Source organism: Motacilla alba, chromosome 4, assembly GCF_015832195.1.
Source record: "Motacilla alba alba isolate MOTALB_02 chromosome 4, Motacilla_alba_V1.0_pri, whole genome shotgun sequence".
NCBI classification, from domain to species: Eukaryota; Metazoa; Chordata; class Aves; order Passeriformes; family Motacillidae; genus Motacilla; species Motacilla alba.
In genome coordinates this window covers 44940585-44959930 of record NC_052019.1, presented here as the reverse complement: position 1 = coordinate 44959930, position 19346 = coordinate 44940585, and the positions used below count along the sequence as shown (strand labels likewise).

The 19346-nt window shown below is 44.4% G+C and overlaps 2 protein-coding genes across 4 annotated transcripts in view; both read right to left on the bottom strand.

The window, feature by feature from the left end:
• Positions 1 to 14053, bottom strand: part of SLC20A2 (solute carrier family 20 member 2) — a 57178-nt gene extending 43125 nt beyond the window's left edge. The window contains exon 1 of one of the 2 annotated variants that reach the window (XM_038135572.1): positions 13923 to 14053. The gene's annotated coding sequence lies outside the window, so the exon portion shown is untranslated. The remainder of the gene's footprint in view (positions 1 to 13922) is intronic. The other variant, XM_038135570.1, reaches the window with a different exon arrangement.
• Positions 2454 to 17607, bottom strand: SMIM19 (small integral membrane protein 19). 2 transcript variants are annotated; one of them, XM_038135577.1, is made up of 4 exons: positions 16966 to 17204; positions 16738 to 16862; positions 13923 to 15563; positions 2454 to 4020 (listed from the first exon to the last, which is right to left on the bottom strand). In XM_038135577.1, exons 1-3 carry the CDS (start codon positions 17187 to 17189, stop codon positions 15493 to 15495), a joined length of 420 nt encoding a protein of 139 aa, XP_037991505.1. In that variant the 5' UTR covers positions 17190 to 17204; the 3' UTR covers positions 2454 to 4020; positions 13923 to 15492. The 2 variants fall into 2 exon arrangements, with proteins under 2 accessions (XP_037991505.1, XP_037991506.1); XM_038135578.1 differs by lacking the exon at positions 13923 to 15563 and having other exon boundaries at positions 16966 to 17607.
• Positions 17608 to 19346: the final 1739 nt, after the last annotated feature.

Sequence of the window (19346 nt, the reverse complement as noted above, 5' to 3'; positions counted from 1 at the left end):
ACACTCACAGAGGTGTCAACCAGGGTTATGGGGGTAAATGGAAATAGATGAAGCCACTACACTCTGGCAATGGAAATTTTGCTGCCTTTTTTTTCCCTATGAGCATTGCAGTAATAGAGATATAAAGGGAGAAACAGCAATGAAAGTTGTGACCTTGGCTTCATTTCACAGGAATCAGAGCCAAATATTCGTGCTTATGCTGCCTGGCGACCATGCAAAGCATGGCATCTGCCAATTAATAGGCCTGTTGCCCCCTCAAAGCCCAATAGCTGCTGATCTCTGTTCTTGAGTCCATGTAATATCCACATCTGTCTCCTGCAGGCTTTGCTGCTAGAGGCAAGAGAAGCGTGATGGTGAAGCAAATACTTTTGAGTTCCACCTGGTAGGTAGCATTAACCTCCTGGTAGCTTCACCGTAGGCTGAAGCAAAGAAGCACCCAACAACTTGTGACATGGGCTACACATTAAATCACTGTCAATGCAACGTGCCAAGGAGCGTCCCACAGCTGGGTTCTTGGCTTAGCAAACACCTCCAAGAGGACTTACTAAGGGTGTGTGGTCATATGAAGCAGGTCAAGAAAAGTTAGGCTTTATCTCTCATGGAAGGCTGGGGAGCAAACCCACTGGTCCAGTGCCAATGTCCAGGTGGAGCACAAAGAGTCTTCCTAAAGGTTTGGGCAAGATAACAGGACACACGGACTGATGAGCGTATTCATCTTCCAAAAGAGCTTGAACTAAAATCTCTCTGCTTGATGCACAGGCTGTAGGGAAGAGGAAGTTATTAGGCAGCAGAATGTATTTGAGTACTTGGCACCAGCAAACAGGGCCAGTGGCTGCTGTGCCTCATCCTCAGGATAGGGCGTTCCTAGCTAAGCCACGATGATGACAACGACGCATCTCAGAAGCCCAATGGCTGCCCAGAGGAGAAAAGATAGAATGGATGCTGCTGAGAGGTCAGGAATAGCAAAGGGGATTCCATGAGGAACCCTCCCCTCTTCCCTGTCTTCTGGTGTGAGAACAAGAGCTAGTCATGCCAGGAGCCTGCTGTGGCCACCATGTCTCAAGCTGGGACTTCTCTAGACTATGCATCTCCCACGCAGAAAGTGACCACGCAACAATGGGAGTGGCCCAGCACTGACACAGACCTCTCTGCCCCACACAAGCACTGGGAGAAGAGTCACACCACTCCAAGGAAGGGTGCAAATACCAGAATTAGCTGAAAAAATCGACCAGAAAAGGAGAAAATAACCCCCAAAACCAAATAAAATTAAGTCTGTGGCAGCCATGCACGACAATCACACCGTGTCAAGAGTCCTCTGAAATATGGAAAAACATGCAGAGCACATTTCTTGCAATACCTGAAAGGGATCAACGTCTATCTCCGTCATACTGATAAGGAAAATTTACCCACTGTTATCCATAAAACAAACAAGCAAGTAGATAATCATATAAACAAAGAACACTGAATACACAGGCAAAAAGAATATAAAGGAAGTAATCAAGGAATTTTTCCTTTAAGGAAAGTTATCAAGGAATCTATAACTAATGAAAAAATGGTTTGTCACCAAGACCTTCAGAAGTCACATAAATCATTTCCTCTTCCATCTCTTCTACACATAAATTAAAAAGAGGAAAATTAATTATGCCATTTCTTCAACTATCAATCAGTTTCTCCATTTTGAATTAAGCAGATATTTAATTAAATCAAATTAATAAAATTATGTGAGAAAAAGAGTTGCTCCGAAACAGTGAAATACATTACTCCCAAAATGGGCTTAATATTTCAATCAACACTGTCTCCAAGCCTTTAAGCCAGATATCTTTCACAATTTGATTTTTTCTTTAAAACTTCAGCAGACATGACGATATCTTAATCACTTAATTTAGTACTAATAGCTAAACAGAGTACAATAAATTGGGGTTATATTACAAGTTTGTTTCTTTCAAATCCAAAGTACTATGGTTTTACAAGAAAAATAATCCTTTTCCATTTTAAAGATTTCTCAGTTAAGGAAAAAGTATTTTCCATTCTCTAAAGTAATCCAGAACCTGGACTGTACTATTCACTAATGTACTTGCCATCTGGGATACGCTGGAGCACTAATCCTTTGTGAAATTCAGGGGTGCAGAAGGCCATTCTCTGTCTACTTGCAAACACTATCATCAATTACTGAAAAAATCTATTTAAAATTGGAAAAAAATTACAAACTCATCCACTGGCTACTCTAATCCTGGGATTCTGTTTTGACTGAGATTCTCTAAGGTTTATTCAGAAAACAGATTAATTGCACAAACTCGAATGCGCAGTTCTCCATCAATAAAGTCTTCCACAAGAACATGCAGGAACCCACACTGAGTGTGCCTCATGGGCAAACACCATGAAAGGAGTAATGCTGGGAGAAACACTACGTGAACACAGGGGCACAGGTAACACGAAGAAAACAAATGTGCAGATTTACTTGTTCCAGTCAACAACAGTAGCTAAAGTTTATTGATTTCAGTTTCAGCAGCTAAAAATCCATGAAAACATATGATACAGACAATACTATCTCATATTCAAATTTCTATCAAAGTAATAAAATAGGCTAGGATTTTCTCACAGTCATTGCAATTTACTTATCAATTAGTACAATAAAACCTATTTTAAAAGGTAAATATTATAAAGTGCAAATAGTTTTTGTATCCCATTGTGATGTAGCAGCTTATTATATGAAAATATCTAAGTAAGGAGTCTGAAAAAATATAACTGGAAAAATATAACTACAAAAATAGCTGGACACATTCTCAGCCACTGTCTCTCAACTGCTCCCTTTATATCCACTGTAAAACTATTTCCAACACACTAATCACATCTATTCGGAAGAAACTAAAATTATATGATTTCAAACTATTTTCATTTAAAAAAATAGTCCTTTAACAACTGCTTTTGCTCTTCTATCTAATTATATACTCTTAAAGGCCAAATATTCAGTCAGTATACAAAAATAACCACAGCCTTTTATTAAGGATAAAACACCAGATAGGAGTTCATAAGAAAAATAAAGATGTTCTTTGCCTGCCACTACCAGCAATACTTTTCAACACAGGAAAACACATTTACTTTTAAAATTTTAAGTACATATACATTGAAGTCTTAATAACTTTGTATCAGAGACTTACTACAATCAAATCTGTTCACAGCATCATTAATACTGCATGGCCAGTATTTCCTTCGAGATACTTCATGGCACAGCCAAGATGTTCAAAAAAACTATCTCTCCAAAAAGCTCTCTCCTAACTCAATGCTAAGTAATCTGCTCTTATAACCCCACAACCCTGGCAAGAAAACTTACCTAGAACATTTTTCTAACCAACAGTCAGATAGAAAAGATAAAATTGATTGATATTTTTCTGGCATCTGTCTATGGACACCATAAGAACAATACATTATAAGGTTACTCAAATTAGAGGGCTAGCACTATTTTTTTTTCTTTTACCTACACACCTGTCGTCATACTTTCTATGCAAAGGCTGTTTATTAAACTTAAGCAAAACCCCTAACTTCCTATTTTGTAATGGTCTGAGCTTTTCCATATTCAATGTATGTTTCAACAAGAAAAACCCCAAATTGATTTCAAGTACAAAGCAGCAGCTATCTCATCCACAAATAAAAACTACAGCAATATTCTGCTCTTCCTAAAACAAGCTTGAAGCCATGATTATATTAAAGACACAGATGTGAGGGGATTTTTCAACTTCCAAACAGACATGCAAACAAAGTGTTACAGTTCAGGGGTGCAGGTAAATGAATAAGCAAGAAAACTACGTGACGTTTGTGCAGCGTCCTCTCAAATCCTGCAATCCCTTCTAGAAAGTCTGGGTCTACATCTCCCTCTTCTTTACTCATGTTCTTCTCGCATGGCTTGGTCTCAGAAACTTTCCATGCCTGTAACGGAAACTTGAGCCAACTTCTTAAATGTATGATTTCTTCATCTCCACTCATCATCCACTTCTGTTTCTGAGAAGCTCCTCATCATGACACCTGTATCTCAAGAAGCAAAACAGGAAACATCACAGGGATGAAGCAATGAAAGATGAATAATAATATGCCTCTGTGTCTTTAATAAAATCCCAACTTTCATTCAAGTTCCTTTTAGGAAATCAGAGTTCCTTCCACAAGTGCAAAGCTTACAAACCTAGTTTGGCAAAACATCGCGTGCCAAAAACAGGATAACCAATCTCCCAGTCTGCACCTCTGATCCTGACACGAGGAGCAGGAGAAATCCTGTACCAGCTAGCCTTACATGCTGTGGAAAATATGACCGGGTGCCAAGCTTGCAGAACTAGTCTGCGGCAGCCAGCTCAACTAAAAGAAACTGCTGACCCATCTGCTGACTTACCCGCTACTGAAAACAATGCCAGTTATCTTTAGCCAGGACTCACTTGTCCAAGTAGAGCTCTAGCCCACAAGTTAGATGAAAAACAAAGATGTGAGTGAGCCTCTCCTCTATTTTTCCCATTGCTCCCTAATCTACATCCACAGCACACAGTTTGTGTTTTTATACACTTAGCAGGTACAAGAGAAGACAAAGCTTTCTCTGCATTACAGCAGCTTAACTACAAGGTGACAAAGGCCTCAGGTATTTTCAACCTGTCATAAAACTTGGCTTTGGGGTGGAGAGCACTCGCCTATCTGTTTCTACCATCCAAAACTTGGGGTCAAGCAGGCCCAAAGCCAAGAGCAGCAATGTTTAGAGTCTAACAACAAAACAGCAAAGGGATGACTCATCTGCAAAACGGAGAAACAACCGTCTTGTGTCCAAAGATGCAGCTTAAACCATCTGCCTGCCTCACAGTTTTGCCTGAATGCTGAATGAGGGGGTACAGGAGAATTATTTCTGCAGCCTCCCCAGCCATGAAGTTTTCAGAGCAGATAAGCAGGCACCAAAACCATTCTGCCAGCCAGCCCTCAGTGAAACAGAAGCATGAAAGCCATTTTATCTCTCCCTTTTAGGGTTAAGGCCACATTTAAATAAACATTAGCATCAAAACCTCTTTGTACTAGAAGCAGAGCAGACGCTACATCTTATCAGCTATCACCTAAACTTCTCAGAATTCCACATCCCATCTAAAATGCTTCTTTATTCTGCAAAAACAGTTGACAGCAGCATGCTCCATATGCATGAATCAGAAAGACAGTGTAGTCCTTCCCCAACTCCTGCCTGTGAAACAGGGCTCGTTTTGGCTTTCTTACAGCAGAAATGAGGGACAGCTGTAAGGACAGAGTCCCACCAGAGCACAAAGTTTTGGCTTTGCTTCTTGCACTTCACAGTCAAGAAGATAACTGAGCCTTAGACAGTCAAAGCAAGAAGCCCTCTGAGAGCACTCTGGGTATTGCAAAAAAAGCAGCTTTTAAGTAACTGGACAGAAATTAATCTGCTGTGCTGGGATTACATGTCAAAGAAAAATACATATTCCCCCAATTCTGAACTCTTGATTAAGTCCTTACCCTCAAAAGTGCTCAGAAGGCAAACAGTCCTGAAAGCTCGTGCCTCAGTGATCATGCCTGCTACTGAGCCATGCTACTGCTTACTCAGGAAAGGTTAACTTCCACAGATATCAAGAGCTTAAAAACTTTCAAAAGCACTAAAGCTGAGGCAGTCACAAATGTCCAGCCACCAGGACATGCAGAATTATTTTATAATATGTATACCATACAATTATTTTACACCACAGTGCTTCCTAATCTTTTATCATGATGATCACTGTATACAAGAAACAGAAACCATAATTTCACTGTTCCGTAGTAATCATAACTCCATGTTCTCTCTGAGCAGCAGAAATTAACTGAGCACAAGTAATTCAATCTATTATTGACATCTTCACTCATTATTCAGATGTCTACAGTCAGCTTACACACCATACAGACTACAAGACATCCAGGCTGCTCACTGTTGTATGGAGAAAGAGAACTGCAGGAAAAGGTTAATAGTTGTCAAAAAGATCTGATGCTGGCTACCACCTGAAACAACCGAGGAATATTCAGTTTTCTTTTGAAGAGACAATTTACTGGCAGGCTGGTACTTCTAACTTTGATCTTCCTTCCTTCCAACACCAGCAGAAGCTCAGTAACAAGAAGTTCTGAAGCTTTGTAGCTCAGTAACAAAACACAGAAACCTCCCAGAATGTTAACTCAATTACAGTATTTTGGCAAGGAAGCCTTCCCCTTGTACCTTGGGGAAAATCTTAAAAGATTAAACAGTGCATGTTTTAAAAGTACACACGCCTTGATTATTTGGTGTAACTCTTCATTCACCTAATTGCTTTGAGAGAAAAAATATTCTTCAGTAACTTGCTTGAAAGACTGAAAGTGTTCCTTGTTTCCCAAAGAAACAATGGTTACACAACCACACCTATTGTTCCATGCACAGAAACGTAAACCATAAGGCCAATTTCAACCTAATCTCATGCAAAAGCTAGGAGATTTCAGAGGCGCTCAATTCCTACAGCAGACTTGCAAAAGTAAGCAATCAAGGCAGCCCCCTGAGCAACAGGTCTGGTTCTCAAACATCAGGGAGACAGCATGTTTTGATTAAATATACCCAAGAACTAACTACAAGGCAGTGAGAAGCTGCTCAGGCACTGTGCTGTTGGGAAAATCAGGGATGCTAACAGCACTGCTGTGTAATGGAAAGAGAGAAAGAAGGAAAAGTGTGTAAGGTACTGTAGTACCACCAAAACCAATAAAGCTGCAGGAAATACTTATCTTCACTAGTTCAGCTGCTCACAGAGCTACCTTTGAATCTATGGAGCAATACAGCAATGCCTTACAAGCCCATCACATCTTCCATCTCTATGTGGGCTGCTGCTGACATGTCAACAGGCAATTCTCAGGATTCATTAAAGGCACTTGGACAACAGCTGTCCTGTTTCACCAATGGGAATCTGGAAAAGCAGACATACACTGCAGTACAGGTGGCCTCAGAAAACCCCCCAAAAAGTATATGCTTTTCAAACCCTTTCAACAAGATCCTACCCAGGCAGGGTAAGCGAAGCACTGGCATGACAGGTCAGACTGCTGGTGCATTTGTTTGAGAATCCTGCCTCCTGTGATCAGGACCAGATGCTTCAGAAGGTGGAACAGTTCAGGTAGTGAACAATGATGTAATTCCCCCAAAAGGGAAATTCCTTCCTGACCTCATCAATAAGCATGAAGGTTTATGTGCTTAATTTATTTTTAATCCTATTTACAGCAACTCTGGACATTGTCATTATATATATAAATGCCCAAGTCTGCTTGGAATCCAACTAAACTTTTGCTCTCGGTAATATTGTGTGGTGTATTTATGCCTAATGTCATTTAAATATCCCTTTGTTCTCGCACTATGGGAACTAGTATAACCATTAACCACCTCTGTTCCCCTTCCAAGAGCTCCAGCCTGCCTTGCACCATAAATTTCCATGCCACACTATGCCCTGTGACAGGACACAATCTGAGGATCTCCAAGGAAACTACTGAGCAACTTCTATCAGATATCTAGCAGCATTTAAGCTACACTTCTGGGATCTGCAGGAAAGTTGGCAGTTACACCAAGATTTCAGCAGGCCCTACCTTCTTCTAGATCTTGCAAGGTCACTTTCATGACGTTTTCCACTCCAGGGATGCTACCCTCATAAGAAAGATGTTTTGCTCTGTGTTGTGCACTTTGAAACCCCCCTTCAAGATTCTGATAAATTTACTTAGAACAGAGGGCTGTACAGGAACCTCTCTGAGCAAACAACTGCCCTCTCATCTCCATACCTGAACAAAGCCCAACCATGCAACACCAATCCCAACACCAATTTGCTCTTGGCTGATGTTCTTATGGGCTGCAGGTTCCTCTGTGCAATAATTTCAGCCTGTGTTGCTACTTTTGTTCCTTATGGATGAGCTCATGGCACATTCATCATGATTATTGTGCCAAGTACTTATTAAAGGTCCAGCGCTCTCTGCCGTTTCTGCTCACACAATGTATGCATCAATGTATAAAGCCACACCTTCATTCAACAAAAGCTTGGTGGGGGAAAAAAATATATATGCAAGCAGCAGACAAGAAAGGGAGACTCTTAAAGCACACTTGACGTTCTGGATCCTCTTGTCTCCCCAAAACACAGACCGGCTTTCAGTCATTACTTGGGCTGCATTTTCTTCTATGGGCCTTTGAAGCTAAAACTTTGGACTCCAGGCCACAGGTTCTCAGTCTGAAAGTCTTCAGGAAAGAAAGAGAGAAGGGCTGGTATCTCATGGGAAGATGGCCTCCCAAGGAGATGACAGAGTTTTTACAGCATCTGTGAGAAATACCACACAGTCATCACTGTTTTACCACAAATGTTGTGATTACGGGCTTGGAACTGGTGAGTTATGGTAAGAAAATACTTCTTTGCCTCAACCAAAATGAAAATTACACCATTTCATCTCTCTTTGGAACAACCTTCAGGCAAGCAAGAGGGCGAGAGAAAAAGCCTGTTCCAGCTTATGGATCAGAAACAAATGAAGTTCTTTAACGGTCAAAATAGCACTAACAGAACTGGCAAAAGGCCCCACTTTGTCAACAGTTACCTCATTAAATAATGCAAACACATGCAACTTTTTTTCTCTATTTGAGTATCAGAGACTGATTATTCAATAAAGTGACAAGTGTCATAATAGAAGTAAAATTGTTCTTCTAAATATTTCCCAAGGACCTCTCCATGCTGTTTAATAGTTACAGAGGTCTTAGAAACTCTGTTTCAGAGCAAGGATCTTGCCACTTTCTTTCCAAGAGGCCATAAACGCTGTCCTGATCTTCTGTCTCCCATGCGTAGAGACAATACACTGAGCTGGGTACTTGTCCAATGCTCTTAGGCAATGCTGACTGAGTGGTCCAAGCCACAAGGTTCAGAGCACTGCCATACCAGCACCGCCAGGACCTCGGATCAGCCAGCAAGTGGTTTGCCTTTGGCATTCCAGAATGTGCTGAGGTTGAAAGGGAAGACAATAATGATACAGAACAATTCTCCCATCAGCAGTGGCAAAAGTAATCTCAGAGGCATAGAGTGCAATGCTTTCACCACTTTGGGGTCATTACTGACTATGAAGTCAAAAAGAAGTGATATTTTCTGCTTGTCACACACAGAAGCCGACTTTAGGCAAGGAGACTTGTTTAACAGACTCAACTCAGGTATTTTTGGTTGCTAGAATTCTCAATCTGTTGTGATAAAATTAGCTTTAAATAAATGTACAATATAAGCAGTACATACTTTGCCTAATAAAAAACCTGCTGGCCACTTACAGATCATGTGAACGCAGTTATTTAGCTGAGCTAAAAGCATCAATTATTCTGAGCCTTATCTGACTGTAGATTTGGATCTGTTTAACAACAGTACTGCCATATATCAAAACGCATGACAACCCACAGCTCTTTACTAAAGCAAGGAAAAGTTCCTGCAAACAATGGTTGCTGCCATTTAACAACACAGTCAAGAGTGAAAAACCTCCACTTTTGCCTCTATCCTTCCAACCTTTCCCTGAAAAGAAAAAGCAACTCTTCCTCTTCTGTCAGTCCACCCTTCCTTCCACATTACACCAGGAAGAAATGGGCTGCCTTCAACTACCACTCCTTGATGTCCACCAACCAAAACAATGGATGATGATAATCTTATTTTTTCCCCTCTGCAAGGTTTTCATCAACCAGTACAAGTTCTGCTCTGCTCTTTCAACCAGTGTCACAGAACCTGACTCTGTACTGCTTATCACCATGATTCAAGCAACAGCAAAACAGTCACTCAAACATACCTAGTGCTCAGTGCTGGGTAAAGTTCACAGCAGCTGTTTGAGTCCCAGAAAGACATCTGAGAGAAGCACCATAAATAACGACATCACATGGAGTCTCCCATTGCACAACCCACATACATCTTCCCTGCTCAAGAATTCACGCCTCGCACCCTTCGCTGTCAGTCAAGAGCATATTACAAACCGTGTTTCCAAGATGATCCAGAGGATATTTTGGAAAGTAATACAGCCCTCCTGTTGGCTGAATCTTTTCAAAATACCTGTTCTACTCCATTACGAAAATGACAAATGTTGCTATCATCTTATCAAAACCATGGTCTTTCTCAGGAGCAAGCTGTAGATCCACATGTGCATTTTATACATCATGGATGTCCAAAACCAGTTCCAGCAAGTCTGACAGCCTGGCAGAAACTGAAGGGCACTACTCCTTCACAGACTCAGGACCTAAGTTCTTCTTCAGATATGCAAATGTAAAGTATTTTCTCAGACTACAGTTTCAGTAAACCCCAAATGTGAACAGCCCCTTTTCAAGATTAATTCATTTTACTGCTAGATTAAAATTAAACCAAATTCGCTTAAAACACCTCATTCCTAGGCATCTGCAAAGAGAGAATCACTTTTCGAAGCAGCGCCTAGATATAATTGAGAAAGAAGATATACAGCTATTTTATAAAAATGAGATTTTTTTTTCCTGAAGTTTTGCCACAAATTGCCTTTGAGGGCTTGGTTCAGAAATTCCAAAGTTAGTTTATTGTTTTTCATATTGAGAACTAATTCCTTTTGGCAATTCTGTTAATCTTGGAGTTTGAAGTTATTTTTATTAAAGTAACGCCCAGAGTTTAGATATTCCATAAAAAGATCAGGAATTATTTTTATTAAAGTAACACCCAAAGTTTAGACATTCCTTTCAAAAATAAGGCAAAGCACCTTCATTCTTAAAAAGGTTTTTAGTCTTTTCAATGCAAATACAGATTTCACAAAGACAGCTGAGTACTGCGAAGTTTTATCAGTCATTTTTTAATCAGAGACTTGAGGAAAAAAGTAATTAAGGCAGGATTTTTCTGCCTAAAAAAATCATGAGCCTTTTGCTTCTAAGAGTACATGTGTCTTTTTTTTTTTTTTTTTCCTCTCTTTTTGCCTTCTGTTACAGAAGAAGCAGCACCGATTTCCACTCCCTGATGTCAGATTTTTCATGAGACATTTGTGCTGGCTCTGGGCTGTTCTGCCAGCAGTCAGTACCTCTGGTCACTCTCTATATCTCTCCCTCAGCCAGCAGGGAGGCCCCTCGACTCAGGCAATGCTAGCTTCTGGTGCAGCTTGTTAGACTACAAAAAACTGGATCATAGCCCTTAACTCTTATGCCACAACAGATGCAGGGCTGCAAAGTGAAGGATCTTACCTCCATTCTCGAGGGCCTGAGGCACTGAAACCTTCTCCTCTTCAGATGCACCGCTGTCTCAAGGACAAGATCTAGTGCTGCCTTTTGTTTGAGTGACTACGTTAATAAACAACACTCAGGTTCCTTACCATGACTAAAACATAGTTTAAGTGTTTGGAGGGGAAAGGGAACACCTTTTGATCAGTACTTCTGATCTGGAGCATAAGCAACCATGACTGAAGACTCCCCTTTGTCAGCAAGCCTCCTCCAATTGCTGTTGCTCTTTAGGCATAACAGGCCAAAGACATCATGGATTTAATAACACGTTTTCCAACAACGTGCTGCTTCCCTGTTGAAGAAGGCATGCAATGACAATTTTCAATTTCTTTAATGCAGAAATTAGGGCTGGGACAAAATCTTTTCAATTCCTCCAAAAGAGATGTTAAGTTGCAACATCCCCACCTTTCTCCCTGCAGCGTGTATAATTTCAGCTTGCTCAATAGCATCGGCACTCCTGAGTTCAGGAGGACTTTAAAAGGAGCGATTAAAGCTCACGGAAGTAAGCTAACATGAATAAACTGCCCAGGCAACAGGGAAACATTCCAGAGCCCTGTGCTGTCACCAGGCTTTTGGCCAATGCCGCTTAATCATATATGCAAAACATAAATTACAGAAAGATTCATCACTGGTTAGAATATTCACAATTAATAATTTCGCATTGCACTGAAGAAGCTTCCCTGCAAACTTTCCTCAGACAAAAGCACCGGGATCTTCCCCCATTCTCAGAGCTTCTACCGGCATCATCAGTATTAGGGGGTACAGCAAAGGCTTCCTCTGTGGGTCTTCTCAATGGGTCAGGTGGTTTTGGAAGGGAAGTTTGAGAGCAAGACACTCAAGCATCACTCTGCTGAAATTCCTAAATCCTGGGGCTGGCTATAAGGCATCATGGCAGCTGCTGCAGGATACGTTCTCATCTGGGCTCGGCTTGCACATACCAGTTCATACTATCCAGGCATGTAACACTGGACTGAAACTCAAAATGCTCGTGACACGGGGGAGAATATTTTCACTACAAGGCACTCAGAGTTTACGACGTCTTCTTGACACACAGACATACTCATGGCTTAAATATTTAAGACCCTCTTGAGGCTTGTCATAGAATTTATACAGCTCTATCAAAAAACCTTTGATCTTCTGCGCAGTGCTGAGTAAAAAACCTAGCCAGCCACATTTTGGGTTACGAGGAGAGAGATGACTTTTCCACTACTTAACAGAAGATTATGGTTTTCACATAAGATTATGGAGGCATGGTTGTAATGCCATCTGAAGACTGCATTTCCAAAGATCTGACATTCAGCAGCTCACATGGAGACAACAGAATGGTCAGATTCTCAAAAACTTTGGAGTTATAATTGAGAGCAACTTGTTAATGACTCTCTGCAGTATCTTACAGATGTAAAATTTTAACTGCTAAGAAAGCCTTCCCTCACATGCTTCATGTGATCAGACACCACTAAATCTACACATCATAATAGCTTTTTAAACAGTATTGGGTAAGCTAGAAACAGTTCCCTCTGTACAGCATTCTCAAAAACAAATGTAACTGAAGATAACTTTGGCCCAATTTTTGTTAGGTCATAAACTTTCCCCATCCAAGACATCCAAAGTTCTGCATTAACTAATTTCCATGAGAGTTTGAGAATCTGCTCCCGTGCATGCCTATAAGCCTGACTACTAAAAATGGATGAAAAAAAAAATTTAAAATCTATTGTCTACCCTATCTGCCTTTGATTTTAGAATCATGAACAGGTAAAAATCAGTGCAGATATTTGAGGTGAATTTTCAAAAGCTGACTACACCTTCTGTCCCAACACATACTTGTACTGTACAGCTGAAAACATAAACCCCCCTGCAGAACAGGGTATAGTTTCACTGGGACAGAACTCCCGGGGCTGCGCTTGCCCGGAAAACAAACCACGACCTGCCCTTCCCTCACGGCTCAAGCAGCATACTTCAAACACTCTAGCACATGCAAAAGGCACAGGCCCTAGAAAACCTTTTGCTTTTGCTACTTCTCCTTACAAGCTTTTTGTTCTGGACAAGTAAGTTTGAGATGCTCCTGCCACCGCCCCCGGTCCGTGAATACAAACGAAGCCGCACGCTGCTCCAGATTTCTAAGCCCTTCACGGTGCTTTCAGCTGAGCTGAGAGGCAAACCGTGAAATGATTGTCTGCAGCCCGAGAGAAGGCTGTGCCGGGTAAGCGGGAGGGCGCGGGTTCATTCTCTGCCACGCTGCTCCACTGAAGCGAGCGGAGCCGCACCGGGGGCTGCGGCGGGCAGCGGCGCCGGCGGAGATGCGCCATTGGAAAGGCTCCGTTCCCTGCCTGCCCGCGCGGGTGGGCAGGGCCGGTGGGAAGGAAGGAGGGCTCAGCCGTCCGGACAGCCACGAGCCCCCGTGCCGGGACATCCCTGCGGCGCCCGCGGCGCGAACCCGGGCACGGGACGCGTGGGGAGCGCTCCCGCGGAGGACGGAGCGGAGCGCTCCCGCGGAGGACGGCCGTGCCGGCCCGGCGGCAGCACGAAGCCCTCCCGCGGGAATGGAGCCGGACTTGGACACCCCTTCCCCCGACCGTGCTTTCTCCTCAGGCAGCCCCTTCCCGCCTCGGAACGGCCCCGGCGAGGCGCCCATTCCCTCCCCTGGGCGCGGACGGGGCGCGGGGCGCGGCGGGGACTCGGGCGGCGCGGCCCCACTCACCGCCCGGCGGGCGCCTCCGGCCTCCGAGCAGCAGCGGCGGCGGCAGCGGCAGCAGCGGGAGCCGGCGCGTCCCGGAGACGGAAGCGCGGGAGGAAGTGAGGTCGCGGGAAGAGGAAACGGCGCCGTTTCCGGGAGGTGGAGGGGGATGCGGTCCGGAGGTTTTCCCCGCGCCCGGGGAGCTCTGCTGGGCGTGGATCTGTGTGCCTCGTAAACCCCGCCGAGTGACGGGGACGCGCTGCGGAGCGGGGTCATCACACGGGCAGAGTAACGCGGGAAGGACACGGCACCGGCGGCCCCGGGGCTCCGCGCCCTCCCCGCTCCCCGCGGCCGCCAGCCCCCGGCCCCGCGGAGTGACCCCGCTGTTTTGCGCGGTTCCTTACAGCGAGGAAGCTGTCACAGGGGCCACCCTTCTCCTAAAGGAGCCTTTCCATGGGGCAAACCCACGGAACCTTCTGCCACTGTCAGTTCGGCCCAGGTCACGTCTTACAGCCCCTACAGACACTGAAGGGACACATCATTTCGATATAGTAACATTTGGTGCTCAAAGCCAAGTTTCCTAATAGCCAAGTGTAACCACAGTGGTGCTCACCACTGCTCCAAGACTTAATAGATTTCAGCGCAGAATAGGTGAAAACCTCTGGACATAGACTCCCAGCATTGTGCTGGTTTTTCATCACTTGGCCAACTCAGGTTGTGTAAGCTTAGGAATTACAGCATGATACATCTTCAAATAGTTTTCATGATTAGATGCTTTTATTAAAAAGTAATTTCTGCAGAATCCTTTCAATTAACTGATTTTGAGATTTACCTAGAAAGAAAAAGTAACTGCAGTGTGAAGTCTCTTCTGGACAAGCCATTACCTGCTTACACTGATTTTTACAGACCCATTCTTTACAGCAATTTGACTAAATTAAGCTAACCACCTTTGCTATTAACATTAGAGTAGTGGCTTAAAGTGTCTTCTAGATGCGTCGTTCACTGTGTACTCCTCAAAGTTTCTCCAGGAAAGGTTCACAGTATTGCATACACAACTCCCAAATAAGCAGAGAGCAGAACTTTTCTGCACTACCACCAGTGGCACTCTGGGCTCTCAAAGCTTCACCTTCACCAGGCAGTACGGCCACAGTGCCTTCATTCAAACTTACTGACTGTATTCAGCAAATTCAACAACTCATCATCAAGGAACACAAGGCTTTCCAGGCAGACAGGTACTGCCTTGCTTTCTCCAGGGTGCTGTTGCCAGAGAAGGTAGGAGCTGATTTCCAAGGTGCTAGCAGAGAGAGATAATTTCAGACATTGTTAAGACTGCACTTCCCTACCCTCAGGTTCCTCTGAGCACGTGTGCCCTGTGCTGGGTACTTTCAAGCTGAATGTTCATTCAAGTGGGCACTCACTTTACCTCACGAGGGCTCAGAGAAAAGCTACTAAGAACAAACTTTTAGGGACAGTCCCCTCTCTTTCCCCCTTGCCTTCAGCTATGTGTCAATTAAAAAACATTGAAAATAGCTCCACATTGACTCTTAAAATCAGCACTGCATATATGTCCTGAGTTCCTACAGAACTGTGGGCTTCATTCCACTGAGAGCTGTACGCTTTCAGTCTGTTTTGGTGGCTGCTGCTGCTGCTGTTCATACTTCCTTGCTGAAAAAAAGAAACACCAATCAACACCGATTATACAATTTATTTTATATCATTATTACTGTTATTGTATTATTTATTACATACATGCATATATATGTACACGTATATGTTTTTTATATATATATTCGTGTAACTATGACAACAATAAAGAAGCAGACGAAGCATCAGAGAACCTAATTTCAGCCTCACAAGGGGAAGTTTCAGTCACCACATGGAACTTCACCTTTGGTGTATGGCCTTATAAATGCTGAACAGCAGAGTCACAGCAAAATGTCAGTGAATCAATGGCAGAGAACTATGATTCCATTCAGGTCCTTTTATTAAAACGAAAATAAATAAAATTAAAGGCTATGGCTTCAGAAGTCTTATTACCGATGACCTGAACGGCTCAATAGTCACAAGGCTGATGTCCACATCTCCTCCATAATATACAAGCCACAAGCCAACAATTACATTGACTTCTAAATTAATCTGGTTAGCAAGGCAAAGGGAGATCAAAGAGTTGTGTGCAGTGGTACAAACACCATCAGCAAATGCCAGCAGGCATCCCACTGTAGGAAGAACATCCAATTTTATTCCTACAGAATGCAATGGCCTCGTGTAAGAATCTTTACATCAAGTCTTTGCATTGAAAAGGTGGTTTCAGATCACTAAGGGGTTTGGGTTTTTTTGCCATATTTCCTCTAGGCATGCATGTAGGGCAGATGTGAAGCAAGGCTGTGTTTCTCTGAATTGGACCACTGGAATACCACGGGCATGGGGCTATTTCCTCCCTCCATCCTGACCCTCAGCATTGAGATTGGAGCAGCAACACTTGTTGGTACAGTAAAATTCTAATTTCAATCTGTGTGCTTGTCTTACTCATGATTCCACAATCGTCTCAACTTTTACAAATCCGTCCACATTTTCGCAACATCCAGACCTTCCTAGCTCTTTCAAAGTGTAACATGGGATTCGTTTTGACACTTGCTTTAGGTTCATCGCACAGCCGCTCCCTCGCTCCGCGCTTCCTCACGCAACAGCGCTGCGGCCCCGGCTGCTGCCGAGCCCCCGCTCCTCACACGGCGCCACAGGACCGGGGGCGTTCCCGCTGCACAAGGCTCGAGGCCGCCCCTTTCGGACCGGCCCCCAGCAGCCCGCAGGCCCGGGGATCCCCGCTTTCCCTCCGACTTACCGATGGAGTACATCTCCAGCTGCTGCCGCAGGCGGATCTTCTTCATGCTGTCGTAGAAGTTGGGCTCGGGCGGCGTCTCGGCGGCCGGGGGCAGGGTGAAGATGCGCATGATCCTCCTCTTGTTCCTGCGAGCGGGAGGGGGGCGCGGCGGTGAGAGCGGTCGCCCCTCAGCGTGCGGGCCCCGCGGGAGCCCCCGCCCCGCCCCGCCCCGCCCGGGCCTCCTCTCACCGCCGCGCGTAGACGAGGAGGGCGAGGCTGGCCAGCACCACCAGCAGGTACACGTTGGTGGCCTCGTTCCACGCCTCGTGCACCGAGTAGTCGATGGCGCCGCCGTCGCCCAGCGCCGCCGAGGCGCCGCCGCCGCCCGCCCCGCCAGCCCCCGCTGCCGCCATGGGGAGCGCGGCCGGCAGGGGCGGCCCGGGAAGTGACGTCAGCGCGGTGCCGGGCGCCATGGCGGGGGGGCTGCGGGGGGCTGCGGCCGTCGTGATGAGCGCTGACAATAAAGTGTGCCGCGGGAGGCTAATGCCCCCGTTTGCCAAAGTGTGCACGCAGGAAAACATTTTGATAGTCGGCGCGCCGGGTTTGTGCGCTCTGAAATAAATAATAGGGAATCAGAATCGGTGAGGTTGGAAAAGAGCTGCGAGACCATCGAGAGCAGTGTATGACCGAACACCACCTTGTCAACCAGACCATGGCACCAAGTGCCACATCCAGCCTCTCCTTAAATACCTCCTCCGCCACCTCCCTGGGCAGCCCATTGCAGTGTCAAATCACCCTTTCTGAGAAGAAATCCCTCCTAATGTCCAAACCTATGCTGGCACAACTTAAGACCACGTCCTTTTTGTCTTGTCACCATGGAGGAGAGGCCGACCCTCACCCGGGTACAAGCTCCTGTCAGGGAGCTGTAGACAGAATAAGCAATGTCTCTTTCAGGTGTGTAATTACCAGCTTGTTGCACGCTGGGTAACAAATCCAAATTTTTTGGACTGTCCCTGAGGCCCTGGGGTGCCTTTCCATGCTTCCTTTCTTTTCTTACCTCCCACGTCTCCAGCCACCAGACCCTTGGGGAGAGGACATGCAGAGGGGACCAATTCTGTCCCGGGGCACCAGAGATAAAACAAGTCCTTTGGTTTTGCAGTGCCAGCGTCCGAGGGAAAGGCACAGCTGGGTGTGGGGCAGGAGAAGTGTGAACTCAGCAGCTCTAGGAGCCTGGCAGGCAAGAGGAGTCATCTGCCTGGGCCGGTGCTCATGCAGCGGCAGGGGAATGATGGGGAATGCCATTCTGCAGTGAGCGGTGTCAAAAATAATGAAGAGGTTCAGATTGTCATGAGCTCTTGCTTTTCACATAGGAGCTAAATGTGACAGTTTAAATTTGTCAAAACAGAAAGAGCGCTTTCTGAAAGACTTTGTGCCTTTTTTTTTTTTCCCAACCAAAATGGGAGTTGCTGGATATTCAGGTGCTGGAATAACATAGCTTAATTGATGGTCCATATGCTGCTGTTGCCAAAAAGCACAATTCTAGGATTATGCTTTGGCAGAGCAAGTGTTTCAGCTCAGAACCTTGAAAAGTTTTCTGAACTACTTACTGAGATGCAGGTAAACTAGGCTGCTCTGACACTCACATGAACTTTTCCCCTAATGCCTGATGTGGAATGTTTGAGCTACATGAGAGGTTAGGTGTGCTTTTCACTAGGGCCTTCTGCTTCTGTCTATCCACCTCTGCCCCTGATACCTCCTTTTGCCATAGCTTCCTTCAGATACTAGAACTGTTACAATTTAGACATCAATGATATGGTCCATGTCCCTCTGCCCAGCATGTATTTGGGGTTTGTGCTCGTGTTATGGTTGTCCATCTTCACCCTTTATCAGACAATAAAGGGGGGAAACCCAAGTATTTTCAGGGTGTGATTTATCTAACCTGTGTCGAACATTCAGAATCACACCTCCTGTGCCTGGGAAATGCTCTGATCCCTTACTGAGTGCAAGGAGTCTGGACACCTCATTTGGATGGCACTTGTTTTGCAGATGTCTAATCAGCCTGAGGAAACTCTATCCTTTGGGGAGCTGTGTTCTCATTGTGAGATGTTCCAAGTCTTTTCTTTCCATGGTATGGAACAGATTCATTTTAAGAGGCCTTAGATCAGGACATAAAAGAATATGAGTGAAAATGACAAAATAAATAAAAAAACCTAAGGCACTGGTGTCATGAGAAAAGATCCTTGCCCCACATGGTGTGGGAAAGGAGGATAGAATAGCAATTAGACATAATTCTAGGTCATTAAATTGGGATGGCACCCATGCACAGAACTGTGGAAACCACTAAGAGAGATTAAAAAAAAAGTCACTTATGCAACATGACAAAAGACATTAAATTAAGCATGGTTTCAGAGGGATTTTAAGCAGTTTCCTGTGAAGTTGAGGCTTTTTGTTTGCTTTTTTAGTATGTTGAACTTTTCTGCTAACAAGCCTGACAAGAAAGCATCACACATCTTTGAAGAAAAGTGGAAAGAACAAATGTAAGTAACTTTGGTGCTCTTTATAGTGCATTACTGTCTCTAGACCTCAGCTGAGATCAGGCTCCCTTACATAAGAAGGAGAGAAGCTGTATT

What these genes read in the sequence shown, in the direction of transcription:
- SMIM19 (XM_038135578.1), bottom strand. Translation starts at nt 17,297, where the DNA reads ATGTTTTCCTGCGTGCACACTTTGGCAAACGGGGGCATTAGCCTCCCG. An exon ending in CTCCTCGTCTACGCGCGGCG is followed by an intron (nt 16,863 to 16,965) that starts GTGAGAGGAGGC and finishes TCCCGCTCGCAG; the next exon opens with GAACAAGAGGAGGATCATGC. An exon ending in GCTGGAGATGTACTCCATCG is followed by an intron (nt 4,021 to 16,737) that starts GTAAGTCGGAGG and finishes CTTGAGATACAG; the next exon opens with GTGTCATGATGAGGAGCTTC.